The 16812-nt window shown below is 46.0% G+C and overlaps 1 protein-coding gene across 7 annotated transcripts in view; it reads left to right on the top strand.

Moving 5' to 3' along the window:
• Nucleotides 1-2763, top strand: part of GOLGA4 (golgin A4) — a 127634-nt gene extending 124871 nt beyond the window's left edge. For all 7 annotated transcript variants that reach the window (XM_036921605.2, XM_057491943.1, XM_036921608.2 and 4 more), the window contains one exon: nt 1902-2763. Coding sequence is in view for 1 of the 7 variants with exons in the window: in XM_036921604.2 (XP_036777499.2) it covers nt 1902-1925 (24 nt within the window). In the remaining 6 variants the exon portion in view is untranslated. The remainder of the gene's footprint in view (nt 1-1901) is intronic.
• The last annotated feature ends 14049 nt before the right edge of the window (nt 2764-16812 follow it).

Genomic DNA, 16812 nt, shown 5'->3' with positions numbered 1-16812 from the left:
TAATTAACATTACAATGCAATGGAGGGATCTAAAATGTCTCAGTACAGTTGACTGTTTTCATATTTAAACACTCCTGCCATCACCTCCACATTTTATTCATTGATTTATCACCCATAAGAATTTAGGGTACATCTTTACCTCACATTGTGCTAGAATTTTCTCAAGTTACAAATAAGCTGAATTACAATGAATAGAGTTTAATTATAATTAAAAGAAAGATTATCTGTGATTATTAATTCAGCTAGTATTCAACTAACAGTATCAAGGTTTAAAATGCCATTAAATAGCATTTCTTTTTTTAACTTTGTAGCTTCAAAAATCCTTTTTGGCTACCTTTGAGTCTCATTTTGACTTTAATATATATCAATTAATTTTCCTTAGTGATTATCTTTAGTCATGTAAATCCTATATCTAAAACAATAAGCCTTTTAACATTTTCCTTTTTTTATAATATAAGTGCTGGATCATGCTTGTTATATTATTGCATTGAAATAACTAGCATTTATCACTGGAAATGTATATTATGTAGCATTTCTAGTGCTTGATTGTCTCTTCAACTTCTATTTTGAAAAACTTCAAACATAAGATTTGCAAAAATGGTACAATGAACACCCATGTACCTTTCACCTGTATTCACTAATTATTAACATTTTGCCAAATTTTCACTTGTCCTCACTCCTGCTGTCTCTCCATATATATTTTTCCCTCTGTAACATTTGACAGTTACTTACAAACATAAACTAAATACATTCACAAATCTGTTTTAAGAACAAGGGCCTTTTCCTAGATACTCAGAATACAATGATTGTCCTCAGGAAACTTGGTATTAACATAATGCTGTTTATCTGGTATCTAGTAAACATTCACATTTTTTCAGTTTTCCAAGTGCTGTCTCACAATTTTTTAAATTGCAGGATCCATCAGAGACTGCAAGCTGCATTCATTGCCATGTGTTTCTAGTCCCTTTTAAACTAGAAAAGGCCACCCAGCCTTTTTTTGTTGTTTATGACATGGACATCACACAGCATTAGTCAGTCATATATGGCTTTCTCATTCTACAACAGTGCTAAGGTTTCAAAACAGTGACTGATAGAGTAATTTAAATATAACAGGATCTTTTTCTTATCTTCTCCAGGCTTCTACTACCAACATGATGCTTGAGCGAGTTTTATAAGTAATTTGCTACTGGATGTGCATCATGTGTAGTGGATTATATTGTTCATTACAAATTGAGAAACCTTTCCACTAAATATATGTGAAAAGCTTATCTATATTACTTAAACGTATTTGATAATATTTTATGGCATTTTTAACCTCATACTTGGTCTGTCTACTGGCTCTTAACCTTTTAATCGGAGAAACTTTCTAAGGAAGGTTTAGCTTCGTTTCTCATACATAATATGTTAAGCCTTTAAAAATTAAGTTTATTCATTGCTGATGAGGCATAGCTTTTCCCACCAGAGTGCCGATTGGCCATTGCTGCCATGCATGCCATCTGGGTGGATTGCAGTAGGTAGAAAAATCAGCACGATGGGGACAAGGTAGGAACTCTTCTCCTCTCCAAATTCGGTCTGAAGAGCTGCATCCTTGTGAGAGTCTGCCATGCCATCACGTTTACTCCTGGCTTTCATCAAGGATGACCTCTTACATTCAGCAATAGGGGAAGATGGCAGTTCCAAATTTCAACCAAAAATGCTGTTATCCAGATTGCCGACTACAGGTCAGATCATTCCAAGAACATTAGTTATTAGACAGTTCCTTTAGGAGTTAATAGTTAGATTATTTCTACTTCAGTCCCCAGACCATAGAATATATTTTAACTTGAAAAACAAATCTTCCAAAAGGTTGGCTTTAAAAGTCTTTTTTCTTTGTTTATCCTCTCTTCCTTTTTCTTTTGCAGTCATGGCTCCGACCTTCATCTTGAAGAAGTGGGGAGAGTGATGTCGGGCAGGCTTGGAAAACTGCACATTTGCTGTTCTTTAAGAACGAAGCTGTAATTCAGGGCCTCTCTGTAGCCAAAAGACCAAGAAAAAGTTGACATTGGCCCACAGATATATTGCAGACTGCCTTTAAAATAGATTTTTATCAGTGGAGAAATGATGATCGTTTTTTTTTCTTCAGTTTTTTTGTTGTTGTCAGGAAGTTTTATGTTGTTATTTTGAATAACTTAACCTGATCTATGAACTCACTTAATGTTCCTTTCTCCCACTCTTTCTGTCCCTCTTTTTAAAGAACTGCTTGCCTTTCCTATTTATTGTTAGGGTGATTTTTTTAAAGACTTGTGCAATACATTTTGAGGTGAAACTTAGTTGATTTTTTCCTGATAAAGAAATTGACTGTTTTATCCAGGTTGATTTGTTAAGTATTTGCAAGATTAGTTCTTTAAGCTATGACACATGATAAACCCACACAAAAGCACCTTGTTTACTTAGCTTTTGTACTTATATTTTTCAGAGGAAAAATACTACTGTAAATTGTAAATAGTCAACATAACTGTATTGTATGCAAATCTGACTATTGGCAATGTCTTCTTGGAGAACAGATAAAGTTTATTTACTCTATAAAATTTGCTTATTCTGCTTTTTCCTAACTTGAAATCTCTTTCAAAGTAGTTAACAATTTATGTTCTATCTGGGTGAATATAATGAGAAACTAGTTGTCAAGATAGCTACATGGTAAGCATTTGGAAAGACTACTTTTTATGTTTGAAATTATCAAGACCAAGTTTGGAGAAGTATGGAAATAAAAAATACTTACTGGTGTGTGTTGTAGGGTTCTGTGAACTTGGGGATGCCTCCTCTCTCTAGAGTAGACCATACTTTAATTCTTGTCAAACTTGAGAATTTCTGGACCCCAGAAGTTGAAAACTGTTCACAGGGTTTCATACGCCCTTTATATTTTAGCAAACATGGTATTAAATATCTAGGGATTATCTAACCTTAACTTAGACAGACTGGACCTTAGTGTTGCTGGTGTATCTTAAAGGGCTCTTGGGGTAGACTGCCCGTGGGTCTTCCTATAACCCACCGCTGATCTTTGAGGACTACTACGGCAGCAGGGAAAAGGGTCTTCTTACCGGTTGTTTTTAAATTACACTTTACTTAAGTGGCAAAATTTTGTCTCACTGAAGGGTTTGACAATAGACATTTCTGGTTAACCTTTTTATATCTTCTTCTAAGGTAGAAATTGCCTACTCTTAGTGAAATCCATATACAGTTTCCTACAGTTTCTCCCTAACCCATTTATGGAGACAAGCGTATCAAAAAAGTTGCAGGAGCTGGCAAGCTTTTTCCATGAAGGGCCAGATAGTAAATATTTTCGGCTTTATAGGCCAGTCTCATCTCAGCCTCTCAATGTCACTGGCCTAAAAAAATAGCTGCAGCTACTACATAAGAGAACACAGCTGTGTCCCAGGGAACTTCACTTATAAGGTGGTGCAGGCTGTAGTTTGCCCACCACTGAGAAGAACACTTGCTGGACTGTACGCATGGAGCAGGGCAGGAGCGATGATCGGTTAATGTACAGGAGTTGTGCGTTTGTCCTTGATGCACATGTGCGGCCAGCCCCGCTTTAGAGGAGGGTGCTGTGTACTCAGTTCACCTTGGTGAAAATGGTGACGCTCTCCTGCTGTTACTTCTATAGCACGAAGGATAAAGCCTTCACTGGCCAGTGCCAGGCCCTCACACCTGTCTGGAGCCTGTCCTCAAAGATCTTCTATCACTATGTCCCTGATTGATGCCTGGGGAAGGACAGTTTTTCCAACCATACATACAGGAGGTGTTTGCATCATAGGTTCCAACCTGCTGGGTACTGTTCCTCCCATTCCTCTGAGTGTTGCTTGCACACAGCCGAGATTCATGATGGCTGGTGGTTGGCCAAAGGCTGCAGAGAGAACACTGGGTTCCCAGTGCTGAGATCAGAAGCTGGTGCTCTGCGTCCAAGGCTCTCTCCAGGCCCTTGCAACTGCACCACACAAAAAGATTGATGCAGGAAATTTATTGCCAAAGAACAAGCATTTCACTTTGAAAGGTGCTGGATGCTCCTAAGATTTTATTTCAAGTTCTTGGTAAAATTTCCACTTGTGGCTACTGAAATTAATTTTATGGTCATTTACTTCAAGTAAGATGCCTGTGAATTTTGATAGAGAACAACCTTTTTGACAGCCTTTTTGTTGACTTACATCTTAGTCCATTTGTGCTGCTGTAACAAGAAACCATAAACTGGGTGGCTTATAAACTGCAGTCATTTACTTCTTACAGTTCTGGGGGCTGAGATGTCCAAGATCATGGTGCCAGCAGATTTGGTATCTGGTGAGGGCCTGCTTCCTAGTTCATAGGGGGCTTTTTTTGCTGTGATCTCACATGGCAGCAGGCAAAGGAGCTTTCTCTGGCCTCTTCTAAGGGTACCCCTTCCATTCCTGAGGGCTCCACCTTCACAATCTGTACACCCCCCAAAGGCCCCACCTCCCAATACTATTGCATTGGGGTTTCTAATATACAAATATGGTGTGATACAAACCTTCAATCTGTAGCGACTTAAAATTGTTAAAATACCACTTTTCCTGATGTATGTTAACTTCTCTTCTTTCAAAAATTTGTGGCCACAAAACCTCCTGCCTGTGGAGTTAGCGGCACACAGAGGCTGTGTTGCGGGGTGCCCAGCCTTTCCCGGCTGCAGGTCCGGGAGTGAAGGTGGCTGGCCTGTAGCTTCTCACCCTCAAACAGCAGATGGGCCCCAAGGCTGTAGGCCAAAATCCTGTGTTCCGACTGAAGATTTTATCTCTGAAAGGCAACCACACAGAAAAGACCTTTTGATTTCGTTTTCTTTCTGATTCTGAAAGAAATTTAGGTTCATTGTAGACAATTTGGAGAATACATTTAAAGAAAAAATAATCCTCCAGAATCCACCAAGAAATAACCACTGTTACCACTTGGGTGCCTTCATCATGGAGTATTTTTCTAGTATGTGAATGCATGTATGGAAGAGTAGGCTGTGTGTGTGTGTACATGAACCTTTATGTCTATATTGAGGACCATTAAAGTTCTTTGAAACTTTTTGCATAATATTTTACCCACTGGCTATACTATCATTTTATCCCTTTCTCTACTATTGAACAACACTAGGTTACATGTAAGTAGTCACTTCTGTTCAGTACTTATGATGACCTGACCGTCCTACTTGGAAAAATGACCCAGGACCGACCTACCTGTCAGCAGGCTCTGGTTGCCTAACAAGCAGACACATTTCAGGTGACTGTGCCAGGCCTGTCGGGCACCACTGTCCCTAACACTCCATGGATGGAAGGCATGGGTGGACATTCTGGGTCATGACACTCTTCAGACCCTACCTTTCAAAACCGGGCTTCCCCCAGATCTGGAGTGTCAAAGGTGAAATCGCAAAGCATCCGTGGGGTGGGTGGGTGCAGGTGAGCACATTGGCATTCCTTCACCCTCAAGCCACTTGTTTCTATAGTAATAACTTACTCGTTCCTTAATTTGAGGCCCTTCTTAAGTTAGGTTTTGTTGTTAGGTTCTTTAGAAGTGTTCAAACACCAAACATGAACATTGCCTCAATGACAGTGCAATACAGCCCTTAAGAATTCTACTCTGAGTATCTTCCTCCAGATGGGCCTACAGGCCTGCTTTGGGTCCTCTCAGACTTTTCCAGTTGTTTGTTCCCCTGCTGTAGGAAAACTGCCTCTTGGTTACCCCACCCTTCTATTACACTGCGGTTGGCCTCCCCTTTTCAGCCAGGAGCGTTGGCTGTTTGCCTCGCTGTCCCTCTTTTCCACTACTGTATGTTGGCAGTGGTGGGACAGATAATCTGTCTTCTTCATCCATAGGTCTCCAGGAGAAATTGGCACAAGATCTGGTACGGGTCATGAGATCCTAGACAGAATGTCTGATGCAGTGATTAGATGAGGCTTTGGGATGTCTGGGAGGAGGGTGAGCAGCCAGGAAGGAAATGAATATTTATGACCCAGTGAGCAGACTGATAGATTGGATTATGGTTTCCATTCACTGCCTGCATGAAGGTTATGCACCCATGTACTTCGTTATCTGGCTCTGCTGCACCTGTTGGAGTGGGCAGAGTGCATTTCTCCACCAGCATTGTTTGGCTGTGTGACTTTGGGCAGGGGGTTTGAGGGGACATGACATACGCCACATGTGAGCCGCAGTTTAAAGAGCCCCTGCACAGTGCAGACTTTGCTCTTTGGTCTCTGCCATGAGATTTGAAGACATGGGGTTGCGTCCTCAGCTTGGGCCTGGAGTGATGAAGACACGGGGGTCAGACATGTAACCCCAGTGAGAAATAAACATTTATTGTTGTAAACCATGGAGACTTGAGGGTCATTTGTTACTGTGGCATAACCCAGGGAAAGTGGACTGATACACTGCAAAAAAAAAGTTGCAGGATAATGTGTTTTCAGAAGTTTGACTGTGATGTGTTCTCCTGTGGATTTCTTCGGGTTTACCCCATTCAGGGTTTGCTCAGCTTTTTGAGTCTACAGGTGTATGTCTTTTGCCAGATTTGGGAAGTTTCAGCCATTATTTATTCGAGTATTTTTGAGCCCTGTTTCTTTCTCCTCTCTCTTCTCCTCTGGGACTCCCATGATACAATGTTACATCTTTTGTTTTGGCCCCACAGGTCTCTGAGGCTCTGTTCATTTCTTTTTTCAGCCTATTTTCTGTTCAGACTAATTTCTGTTTTCTCCCAGGTTAATTGACTTCCCTCTGTCCCCTCCATTCTGCTGTTGAACCCATCCGCTGGGTTTTTCATTTCAGTTTTATGTTTCAGTGCTAAAATTTCCACTCAGATGTTGATATCTTCTATTTCTTTGCTGAGTCTTTTTTTTCTTGTTTGTTTTAAGCATGTTTGTTATTGCTTATTGAAGCATATGTGTTATGGCTGCTTTAAAACCTCTGTCAGATAATTCTAACATCTGCATTTCCATGTTAGCATCTATGGATTACCTTTTTCTATTCAAGTTGAGATTTTCCTTGTTCTTGATATGTCGAATGACTTTTGGTTAAAATCTGGACATTCTGCATATTGTGTAATGAGACTTGACCTTGCTCAAATCCTCTGGTTTAGCTGGTCTCTGACACTGCAGAGGAAGGGATGGGGCAGTGCAGGGACGCCTCCCCGATAATGCTCAGTGGGGAGAGAAGTCCAGGTTCTGCTTGGCCCTCACTGACACCCCAGGTGGGGAGGGGCTCCTCATTGCTGCTGGGTGGGGGTGTAGAGTTGCAGTTCCCCACTAGGCCTGCAGTGATAGCACATGGGCTGGGAGGGAAGGCAGGAGAGCCTCTACTGCTCCTCATGTGGGCTCCTGGGCCTGCAAACCAGTATTGCCATGGGGTGTTCTAACTCCTAGAAGTGACCAGCTTCCTGGGACAGTCAGGGCCTGTGTGGCTCTTCCCTAGGCCTCAAGATGACAGCTACCTAGGAATCCTGCTGCCAGCATTCAGTGAGGATGTACACCCTCACCTTGTTCCTGCCTGTGTCCACCTTGGCCAGATGTGCAGTGCTAGCCACTGGGTCTGATCTCTTCTCTCACCTAAACTCTGCTCAGTCTCACACCTCCTGTCTTGACCAGCTCTGGCCTCCAGGGCTCCTTGACTGTCATTCCCAACTACCACTGGGCCTGTCCCCAGCTGCCCCAGGAAATCATACTATGTCGTCTGGACTGGCCCCTGAGTCCTACCCCATCACAGGCCCTTGAGGCTCCCAGGGAGGGAGTGACCTGGCCCTCAGGGCCTGGCCCATATTATTAAGTATGAAATGAACCTGAGCCCACATGTCCACCCCAGTCCCGGCCAACACTGGTTCTCCCTTCAGGCTGACAGTGGACACCAGCTATGTCTGCCGCTAGCTTTCAAACCCCTGTGAGGTGGGGAATTAGGCCTGACCTTTCTGCATAAACCCAGGAGCCACTGAAGACTGCCCATTGGACCAGAAGTAGGAAAACTCCACTCTGGCCTGGGAAAGGCAGGCTGGACTTGCCCAAGAGAGTGGGTAGGAGTGTTCCCTGAGAGTAATCAGAGGCTGAGCCTGTAGTACTGAGGGTGTGACATTCGGAGTCCCACCACTCAAGTGATGCAGGTGCAGTCACTCCGGTCCCTGAGGAAGAAGGGCGCATAGATGCCACTCGGCCCTGTAAAGACCAGCATGGCGAGCCACCCGTACTGCTGGAGCTCCCAACCAGAGCCACCCCACCAGCAGCCAGAGGAGGGAAACCCTGGAGAGGAGGCACCAGCAGACACGCAGACAGAACGCACCCTGAGAGATGAGAAGCCAGCTGGAAGAGACTTCAATTAAGCTTTAATCAAGAGCATCCTCAGGTGCTGGAGGAAAGCCCAGTGTTCTGGGAGCAAAGAGTTGGGTGCCTAAGCCTTGCACGGATGACACCTGAGTCCTGAGCGGAGCAGCAGGGAGCTTGTGAGACCCAGGGAGGCCACCAAAGCGAAGGACCATGGGAAGCCCAGAGGTCAGAAGCAGCCAGTCCGAGATGAAGCCACGGGCAGTAGAGTTGCTGGCACATCCCACACCCAACGTGAGGCAGGGGCAGGCGTAGGGAAGCGGACTGGGGGAGACCACATCTGCCCTGCTCACATCACAGACTTTATCCTAAGCAGTACCAAGAGAGAACCTCAAGATGTCTCGGGTGTTTTCAGCTGAAAGCCACTTACCCCTCCTTGACAGTTTGAGCCGGTTTGGCTGCCAGGAATCTTGCAGCAACAGCTTTTTGCCAGTGTGGACTCTGAAAATGAAACACACGTGGGCTGTTCCATTGCTCAAGCCGAATGCAATGCATGGGGTAATCTGGGCCTCCTGAAAGGGGGCAGGGCAGAAGGAGCTGTCTGAAGTCAAGTGTGTTCATTGGAGTTTTGTGCACCCCAGTGCTCGCTGTCTTGGCCCAGGAGGTTATAGCCAGCTGGCCTTTGTCCCCGAGGCTCAGTCTGAACAGCTTCACAGGCAAGGATTTAGAGCAGACCCCAGACTCCTTGGCCCACTGCACAGCTGGCGCAAGTGCATTCCCCTCTCGGGATCTGGATGGGAAGTCTGTTCCACATCCAGCCGAAGGTGTGAATGACCACAGCCAAACCAGCTGAGTGATTAGAGAATGATCTAAAGGGAAGGAGGGCTGTCTGTGCCTTTCAAGAGCACATCCCTCCTTCTCCCTCTCCCCAGCTGGACTGTGGCATGGTTGCTGGGAAGCATGTGCCAAACCCAGCCCAGCCCTCACAGGGGTCCGTGAGCAGACTCTCCTGCAGGAGCGAGACCATCTAGACTTCAGTGGCTTAAAACAAGCATCTGCTTAGCTCAAGAGCACCTGCTGGTCTGATTCAGGCTGGACAATTTTGGCCTTGGTCAGGCTCCCTATGTGATCTGGGGTTGGCAGGCTGTCAGCTCAGCTGGGAGATGGCTCTGCTGCCTGTGCCTTTGTCATCTTTCCTGCAGGCTGCTGGTCATGTTCTCTCAGTGAAGGCCCAGATATAGGAGCAGAAATGGCAGCCTGTACGTACCTTTTGAAGCTTCTGCTTCCATCACAACCTGGGCCAAACTCAGAATTAAAGGGTGGGGAAAGTTATATCATCTCTTGATAGGAGGAGCCTGAGAGTCACGTCATGAGTGGATACAGAAGATGTGGTACAATACGCAGTGGAATATTAGTCATAAAAAAGAATGATATCTTGCCATTTGTAACAATGTGGGTGGACTAGAGGGTATTATGCTAAGTAAGATAAGTCAGAAAAAGACAAATACCATGTGATTTCACATGTGGAATAAAAAAACAAACAAACAGGTAAACAAAACAGGAATAGACCCATAAACAGAGAACAGACTAGTAGTTGCAAACAAGGAAGGGTTGGTGGGGGTAGGTGAAATAGGTGAAGGGGGTAAAGAGGCACAAGCTTCCAATTATAAAACAGTTCGTCATTGGGGTGAAAGTATAGCCTAGGGAAAATAGTCAATGATATTGTAATATATTTGTGTGGAGACAGATGGTAACGCCACTTACCAAGGTGAGCATTCAGTAATGTATATAATTGTAGAATCCCTGTTGCACACCTGAAACCAATATAATATTGTACGCCAACTATACATCAATTTAAAAAGCCACATCATAAGGCATGTAAATACAGAGAGGGTGTGAAGATTTGAGGCCCTCAGCACAAATAATTAATCAAAATGCTTGTCAACCCAGGATTACCCAGCTGTACCAATCTGTGGAGTTCATCCATGTCATCGACCCTTTTGCATCACAGCTATAAATATTCAGTCTTCAAATTGGGTTTCATGGAGCCTTGGGTTCCCTGGGGGATTCAGGGAGCTCTGCAGGGGCGGCAAGTCAGGCAGGAGGGTCAGGGACAAAAAGGCAGGGCTCAGGGCCCTCCATTCCATTCAATGCTGCTCTGCTTGTATTTGTTTTCTGTATTGGTTTTCTACATGAGATTTTTTTCAACAAAGATTCTACCATCAAAGGCCTTGAAAAATGTTCTCTCCTATATTCAGATCTCCAGCAGGAGCTTAGCCCAGGTTTCCTCAGGCCCCACAGAGGTGGTCCTGCTCAGCTGTGTGGCAGAAGGTACTTAGACCACTCTGAGAGAGCACTGTGGGGAACCAGTGATTATGATTTTTATGTCTCACTAGTCCATGAGAACCACCTGTGTACAAGAAACTTATTTTATAGCCAAGTGCTGAGCAAGTTATCCTGTAACATGTCTCCCTTTTCACTTTGGCCACCTGGAAGCTTGGTGCCAAATTTAGGTCACCAGTTTGATAACTTAAGACTAGAACAGCCCAAGGAGCTTTTAAAATGCAGACTCTAATGCTTCAACTACAGAGATTCTGTTTCAGTCTGAACCACAGGGCTGCCCTGATGGCTTGATTATCTCTGTTCTCTAGCTCCATTCTCTATCCTCTATCCCAAACTGGCAGTGAGGAGGGGCTGTTCCCAGGGCCAGTGAGGGCAGTGGATGGCCTAAGACCAGTCTAGGGGCCCAGCCTGGAGAGGGCCAGGCCCCGGCACAGGGGGCAGAGGCTTCAGGGCCCTCCAGGTCTGGGGAGTTGAGGCCCAGGTGTCTTCCCCAGTGAGCAGCCCAGTGGAGACCTAAACTGGGAGTGGGAGCTGGTCCTGCAGGTGGAAGCACAGGTGCCGTGGGGCTCTCAGGGAAGCCAGGCTCAGGCCAGGCAGGAGTTGCAGCTGCCAAGTCCTGTAGCATCCACCCTGGACTGGGGTGCTCAGCACTGGGAAACTGAAGTTTCGTGGCTTTAGGTGGCTGTTCATTCAATATTCAGGCTTGGCCAAAAGTGGTTTACAAGGACATGTTCATCCTGTAGGATGATTTTTAAGGTAAAATTGAATATAAGTGTCAAAGTGAAACAAATCCATGGTCCTAATCTTTTGGGGTTATTTGTATGTGGAAGATAAGTTGGCACATTAGATTAACAAATAAATTAAACTTGGATTCATTTTAAAAGTTACACTTGAAGAGTGACCTAGATTTGTGAAGTAATCTAAAACTTTTAAGTTTATAAACAGTATAAGAATATTTTTAAGATAACTTAAGATACATATTATTTTTAAGTTTAACTGGTTAGATTTATCAACCTTGGGTGAATAAGGAATTACATGAATACTTGGAAGGTTTTTTGAGTCAGGTAAATACATGAAATGCCTATAAAGAAAATCAAGTATGAGAAATTTTATTAATGCAGCAATTTCAAATATTAAAGGGAATTTAATGAAGTTATAAAAACCTTAAAATAATTGCATGATGTTTGATAGGTTGATTATTAGAATGAGATTTATAAGCTGAACCTAAACTTTAAAAAGCTTGCACATTTGTGATGTTAATAAATCAAATACTAATTTATTTTAACTGAAGTAATATCCTAATGAAACTTTGTTTTAAATCTCTCTGAAGATACTAATAGAATTTTAAAAATTTCCGCTTCTTTATCCTGCGGCTCTGTGGGGCTAGTTGCTCTGCTTGCTAATTTTTTTTATGGCACTCGTGTTCTCCAGTCTGGCCACCCTGGGTTGACCGGGGAAGGACAAGGTAAGTCACTCTCATGTCTAGAACAAGTTTCACTTTGCATTTATCCAGATCTGTTTGCCTAACAGCTCTGTCTCCAAATGCAAAGGCCACCTCTGGGCTCCATACGTGTGGGCAGGACCTGCTGACATCATCTTTCCCTTCAATCCTCTGTCTCTGTCTCCCTCCTTCTCTTTCTGCCCTTACAAGGGTATTTGCCTTTTTTACACATGTGAATGTTAGGTTTGCTTCAGGGCCCCCACAGAGGGCATTCCTTTCTTTTAAGAAGGAAGATGGAGAAGGAGGAGAAAATGTGGGTTTGGGGAGCATCTTGTCCTTCCAGCCCAGGGTTGGGGGTTCAGACACACTGGCCCATTAGAGCCCTCCTAGGATACAGGCACTGCTGGCCCCTTTCTACTAATTAAGATCCACTTTCAGTCATATTTGGCAGCTGTTCTAAAAGTTGAAACTGGGTTTCATTGAGCTAGGACAGAACAGAAGCTTAAGCAGGAAGACTGAAGTGTCACATGTCAGGTGCCTCACAGCGCTGGGACAGCATACAATTAGATTCTTGCCTGGGGCTAATGAGACCTGTTAGAATTGCTTCACCAGAGGTGGGGAGGGAGAGCAGAGAGGGGGAGTGGGAGAGAGACCTGAGACAGAGGGGGCAGGAGGGATGGAGGGCGACATGGGGAGAAGGAAGGGAAGGGGGAGAGGGAGGGGGAGACAGAAAGGGCTCTTGCTCTGACAGCAGCAGCAGATGGTCACGGGAGCACATCTGCTCCTCTGCTGCTCATCAGGAACCGTGGCTGAAGCGTCAGATGTCAGAAGAAGAGGCTGGAAAAGCATGGCCCTGGTTGGCTGTCATTTTATGCCAGGCCTTTGCAACCTGTGTTTTCTTTAACTTTCCTAAGAGCCATAGGCGGGGAATTGGGGTCACGGTGGGGTCCGGAAGCATGCAAGGCTCCCCAGCAACCACCTGGGAGGCAGCATCTGAGGCCCAGCGGGTGACTCCCAGCCTCCCACTGGGCCCTCTCAAATCCAGGCCCATTCGTGAGCAGAACCCCACATCCTCCCACTCCGCTCTGACTGCTCCATTTGCTTCCTTGATTTAGGTGAAACCCTGCAGATTGCTCGTGTGTGTGTGTGTGTGTGTGTGTGTGTGTGTGTGTGTGTGCCTGGCATAGTCAGTGTCCACTTGTCCCCCCTGGAGCTCCAGCCTGAATCCCCGTACCTAGGCTCTTGGAGCTCTGTGCTCTCACCGTGTCCAGGGTGTACTGCTCAGCCTCCCACTGGCCAGCACCTGTCCCTCTGCTGGCACGACTCCCAAATTACTGAGAACTAAAGCCCATGGGCTCCAGTGCTGCCCCCCACCACCTCGTGCCTCTCTTCCTCCAGCATCTGGCCCCTGCCCAGCCCTCCCACCCATCATCTCCTCGTGCATCCTCCCTAAAGTCCTCACCACCCCTCTGTGGTCAGGGCCGCCCCTTTCTGGACAGCAGGCGGCCACAGCTGGGCCTCCCTGTTCACACCTGGTCCAGCCCCACGCACCTGCCAAGCTCCTCGGGTCCCACGGTGCATCTGCGGTACAGGCACTGCCACCCAGGAAGGACAGAGCCCCGCGTTTCTGCTCTGGCCTCACGTCCTTCCCGACATGCGCCGTACTGACCGTGTCCTCTAAGTGGGAACCTGGGGCAAGGTGCCCACTCACCGCCTCCCGCGGCCTCCTGCTCAAGCCCTCATGCAGGGCCTCGCCCCCCTCTGCAGCTGGCCACTGTCCAACAGGTCACCCGCGGCCTAGGGGCAGAGCCAACGTGGTCCTGGGTGCCTGTCTTGCTGCCTCCATCAACAGCCGAGGGCCGCCGCGTTGGTTCCTCTTGGCTTCCAGAACATGCCGCTCTTGTTTCTCACTGCCCACCGGCCACTCCTTTCTGGTCACACTCATTCCCCAGGCCCTGAGCACCCCAAGGATCCTTGCTGAAGCCTCTTCTTCTCCAAGCTCATTCCGTAGATGACTTCATTTTCTCCCATGGCTTCAAATGTCATGTATGTGCCTAACTCTGGCTGGCCCGGGGCTTGCCACCAAACTGCAGACTTGGGGACCGGCTCACTCAGCATCTCCCCGCGGGCGGTGTGTGGGGCGGGCCTACACAGGAGAACGACCTCCTCATGGTCTGGAGGCTGGAGGCCCAGGGCGAGGTGTGGGCGGGCGGTTTCTCCGGAGGCCTCTCTGCTTGGCCTGTGGACAGCTGCTTCTCACCGTGTCCCCACGCGGCCCTTCCTCTGTGGGTGCGGAGAGGGAGAGCTCTGGTGTTCTTCCTCTTCTTCCAAGGGCCAGTCCCAAGGGGTCAGGGCCCCACTCTGTGACCCATTTGGTCTTGATTGCCTCCTCGTAGGCCCATCTCCTGATACAGCTTTGTGGGGTTAGGGCTTGGGCAGGCGAATTGGAGGGGACAGGATTCAATCCATGGCAGGTGTCTAGTGGCATCTCTGACCTAACACATCATCACTAAGTCCTTAGTATACCCCCCAAATCTGTCCCTGTTGCAGTCTTTGCCTTTTAGGTAAATGGAAACCCCATCCCTCTAACAGCTCAGGCCAAAACCTGGCCGTCACCCTTGACTCTCTGCTCTCTTCATGCAGGACATTTCAGTCCATCAGCAAAGCTGCTGTCTCCACTTTCAGAACGTGCCTGTATTCCACCACCTTTTCTACCTCTATTACCATTAGTCCATCTAAACCATCATCATTTTTAACTGAATTTTGGCACTGACCTCCTACACTGTCTCCTGTTTCTGCCTTTGGCTTCTAAAATTTTTTTTCCCCATGGAAGCTGGAACAATCCTTCTAGAATAGAAGTCAAGCCGTTTCACTCTCTGACTCCCTGTGCCCAGTAGACCACATACCCATCATAGAAAATTAGTCCTTTCAGTGGCCAGCAGCCTGCCCCGTCACCCTGGAGACCTCAGTGATCTGCGGCTTGCTCCTTCTGCTTCAGCCTGCTGCCCTGCTTGCCTTTCCATGAGGCACATTCCCTCCTCAGGGCCTTTGCATTACTGTTCCCTCCAACTGAAATGCTCTTACACTGGGTACTGTGCTGTATTTCCCTCACCTTTGCCTGGTATCTGCTCAAACATGACCTTTTCAGAGAGGTTTCTTGGAGTATCTTGCAAAAAATACCGTTCCCACTCCTGCTAGGCAGATTCTGTTTCCCTTACTCCGCTCTATGTACGGTTGACCATTGAACAACACCCTCTTGAACTGTGTGGATCCACTTGTATGTGGATTTTTTGAAATAAGTATATTGGAAGATTTTCTGGAAGTTTGCAACACTTTGAAATAATATTTTCTTTCTCTAGCTTACTTTATTGTACGATTATACAAAATATGTGTTGTTATCAGCATGGCTTTCAGTCAACAGCAGGTTATTAGTGCTTAAGTTTTGGGTAGTCAGAAGTTATACTTGAGTTTCTGACTGGGGGGGGTTAGCGCCCCTAATCCCCATATTGTTTGAGGGTCAATGCAGTCAACTCCATATGATACACTCTCTAGATTTTTTTCCCTAGACATTTGTTCATTGTCACTTTCTCTCCTTACCACATGGTGGTTCTGTTATGTTTGCTAGGGTTTCTCCAGAACCCAGAACTTAGCTAAAAGCAAGTCTCCAGGACTTACGGTTCCATCAGTCTTGGAGGAATGAGTATCTGGTATTCCCAGTATGTGTATGTTATACACTTTATAGCTGTCCACAGTTCTTGGATATTCTGTTCAATATTTTTTTCCAGTCTTTTTTCTCTTTGCCTTTCAGTTTGGAAGTTTCCATCAATACATCCTCAAGCTCAGACAGCCTTCCCTGAGCCAGGTCCAGTCTACTACACAAGCCCATCAAAGGCATTCTTCAATTCTGTAGTAGTGTTTTTGTCTCTATCATTTAAAAAAAATTACTCCTTAGAATTTCCATCTCTCTGCTTACATTAGCCATCTGTGATTGTTTGTGGTTTACTTTTTCCATTAGAGCCCTTAATAATAATCAGTTATTTTAATCTCTGGGTCTGAAAAGGCCAACATCCCTGCTGTACCTGATTCTCATTCTGATGCTTACCTGGGCTCCTCAGACTGGGTGTTTTGCCTTTAGTATGCCCTGTACCTTTCGTGGACAGCCAGACATTATGGATTGTGCGGTGGGTTCAGACAACTTGTCTTTTTAGTGCACAGGTCCCTGGATCAAGAGGAACCAGGACATGCCCAACACGGAGAACAACCACCTCATGACAGACATTGAGTCTGATGCCATGACAGACATTTCCCCTTGGGCAAAGGGTGAGTGTATTTTGTCAGAATGTGGATGGTGGTGATATTAGACCTGTTCTCAAACTCTTTTCAGCTCTTTACCACTCAGACTTGGTAAACGGTACCTTCATCTTCTGTGGTTGGTGGGCATTTGCCCGGTTCTGGACATGAGTTATGAGGTCAGAGCTGAACTTTGACTTGATGGCGTGAGACCTTCCAGAATTCTTTGTCTGTCTTCCATGACCACCAGCGATGTTCCTCAGCTGGTTGCTAAATGCAGATGTGGAGGGAGAAAGCCACTGCTGACCTGCAATGGACATGAGGTCTCAGGGGAATGAACCGCTGAGCTTCTGCAGCCTAGGCTTTACCTGTGAACCTGGCACGATACAGCTTGACCTGAGTGCAATACCTTCTTCAGGCCTTGATACATGTGTCACCTTTTCCTCAAGGCCTTCCTGGACCCCCTGTGCAAAG

The sequence above is a fragment of the Manis pentadactyla genome, chromosome 14, assembly GCF_030020395.1.
Source record: "Manis pentadactyla isolate mManPen7 chromosome 14, mManPen7.hap1, whole genome shotgun sequence".
In the NCBI taxonomy this organism is placed as follows: domain Eukaryota; kingdom Metazoa; phylum Chordata; class Mammalia; order Pholidota; family Manidae; genus Manis; species Manis pentadactyla.
This window is presented reverse-complemented; position numbering and strand designations above follow the sequence as displayed.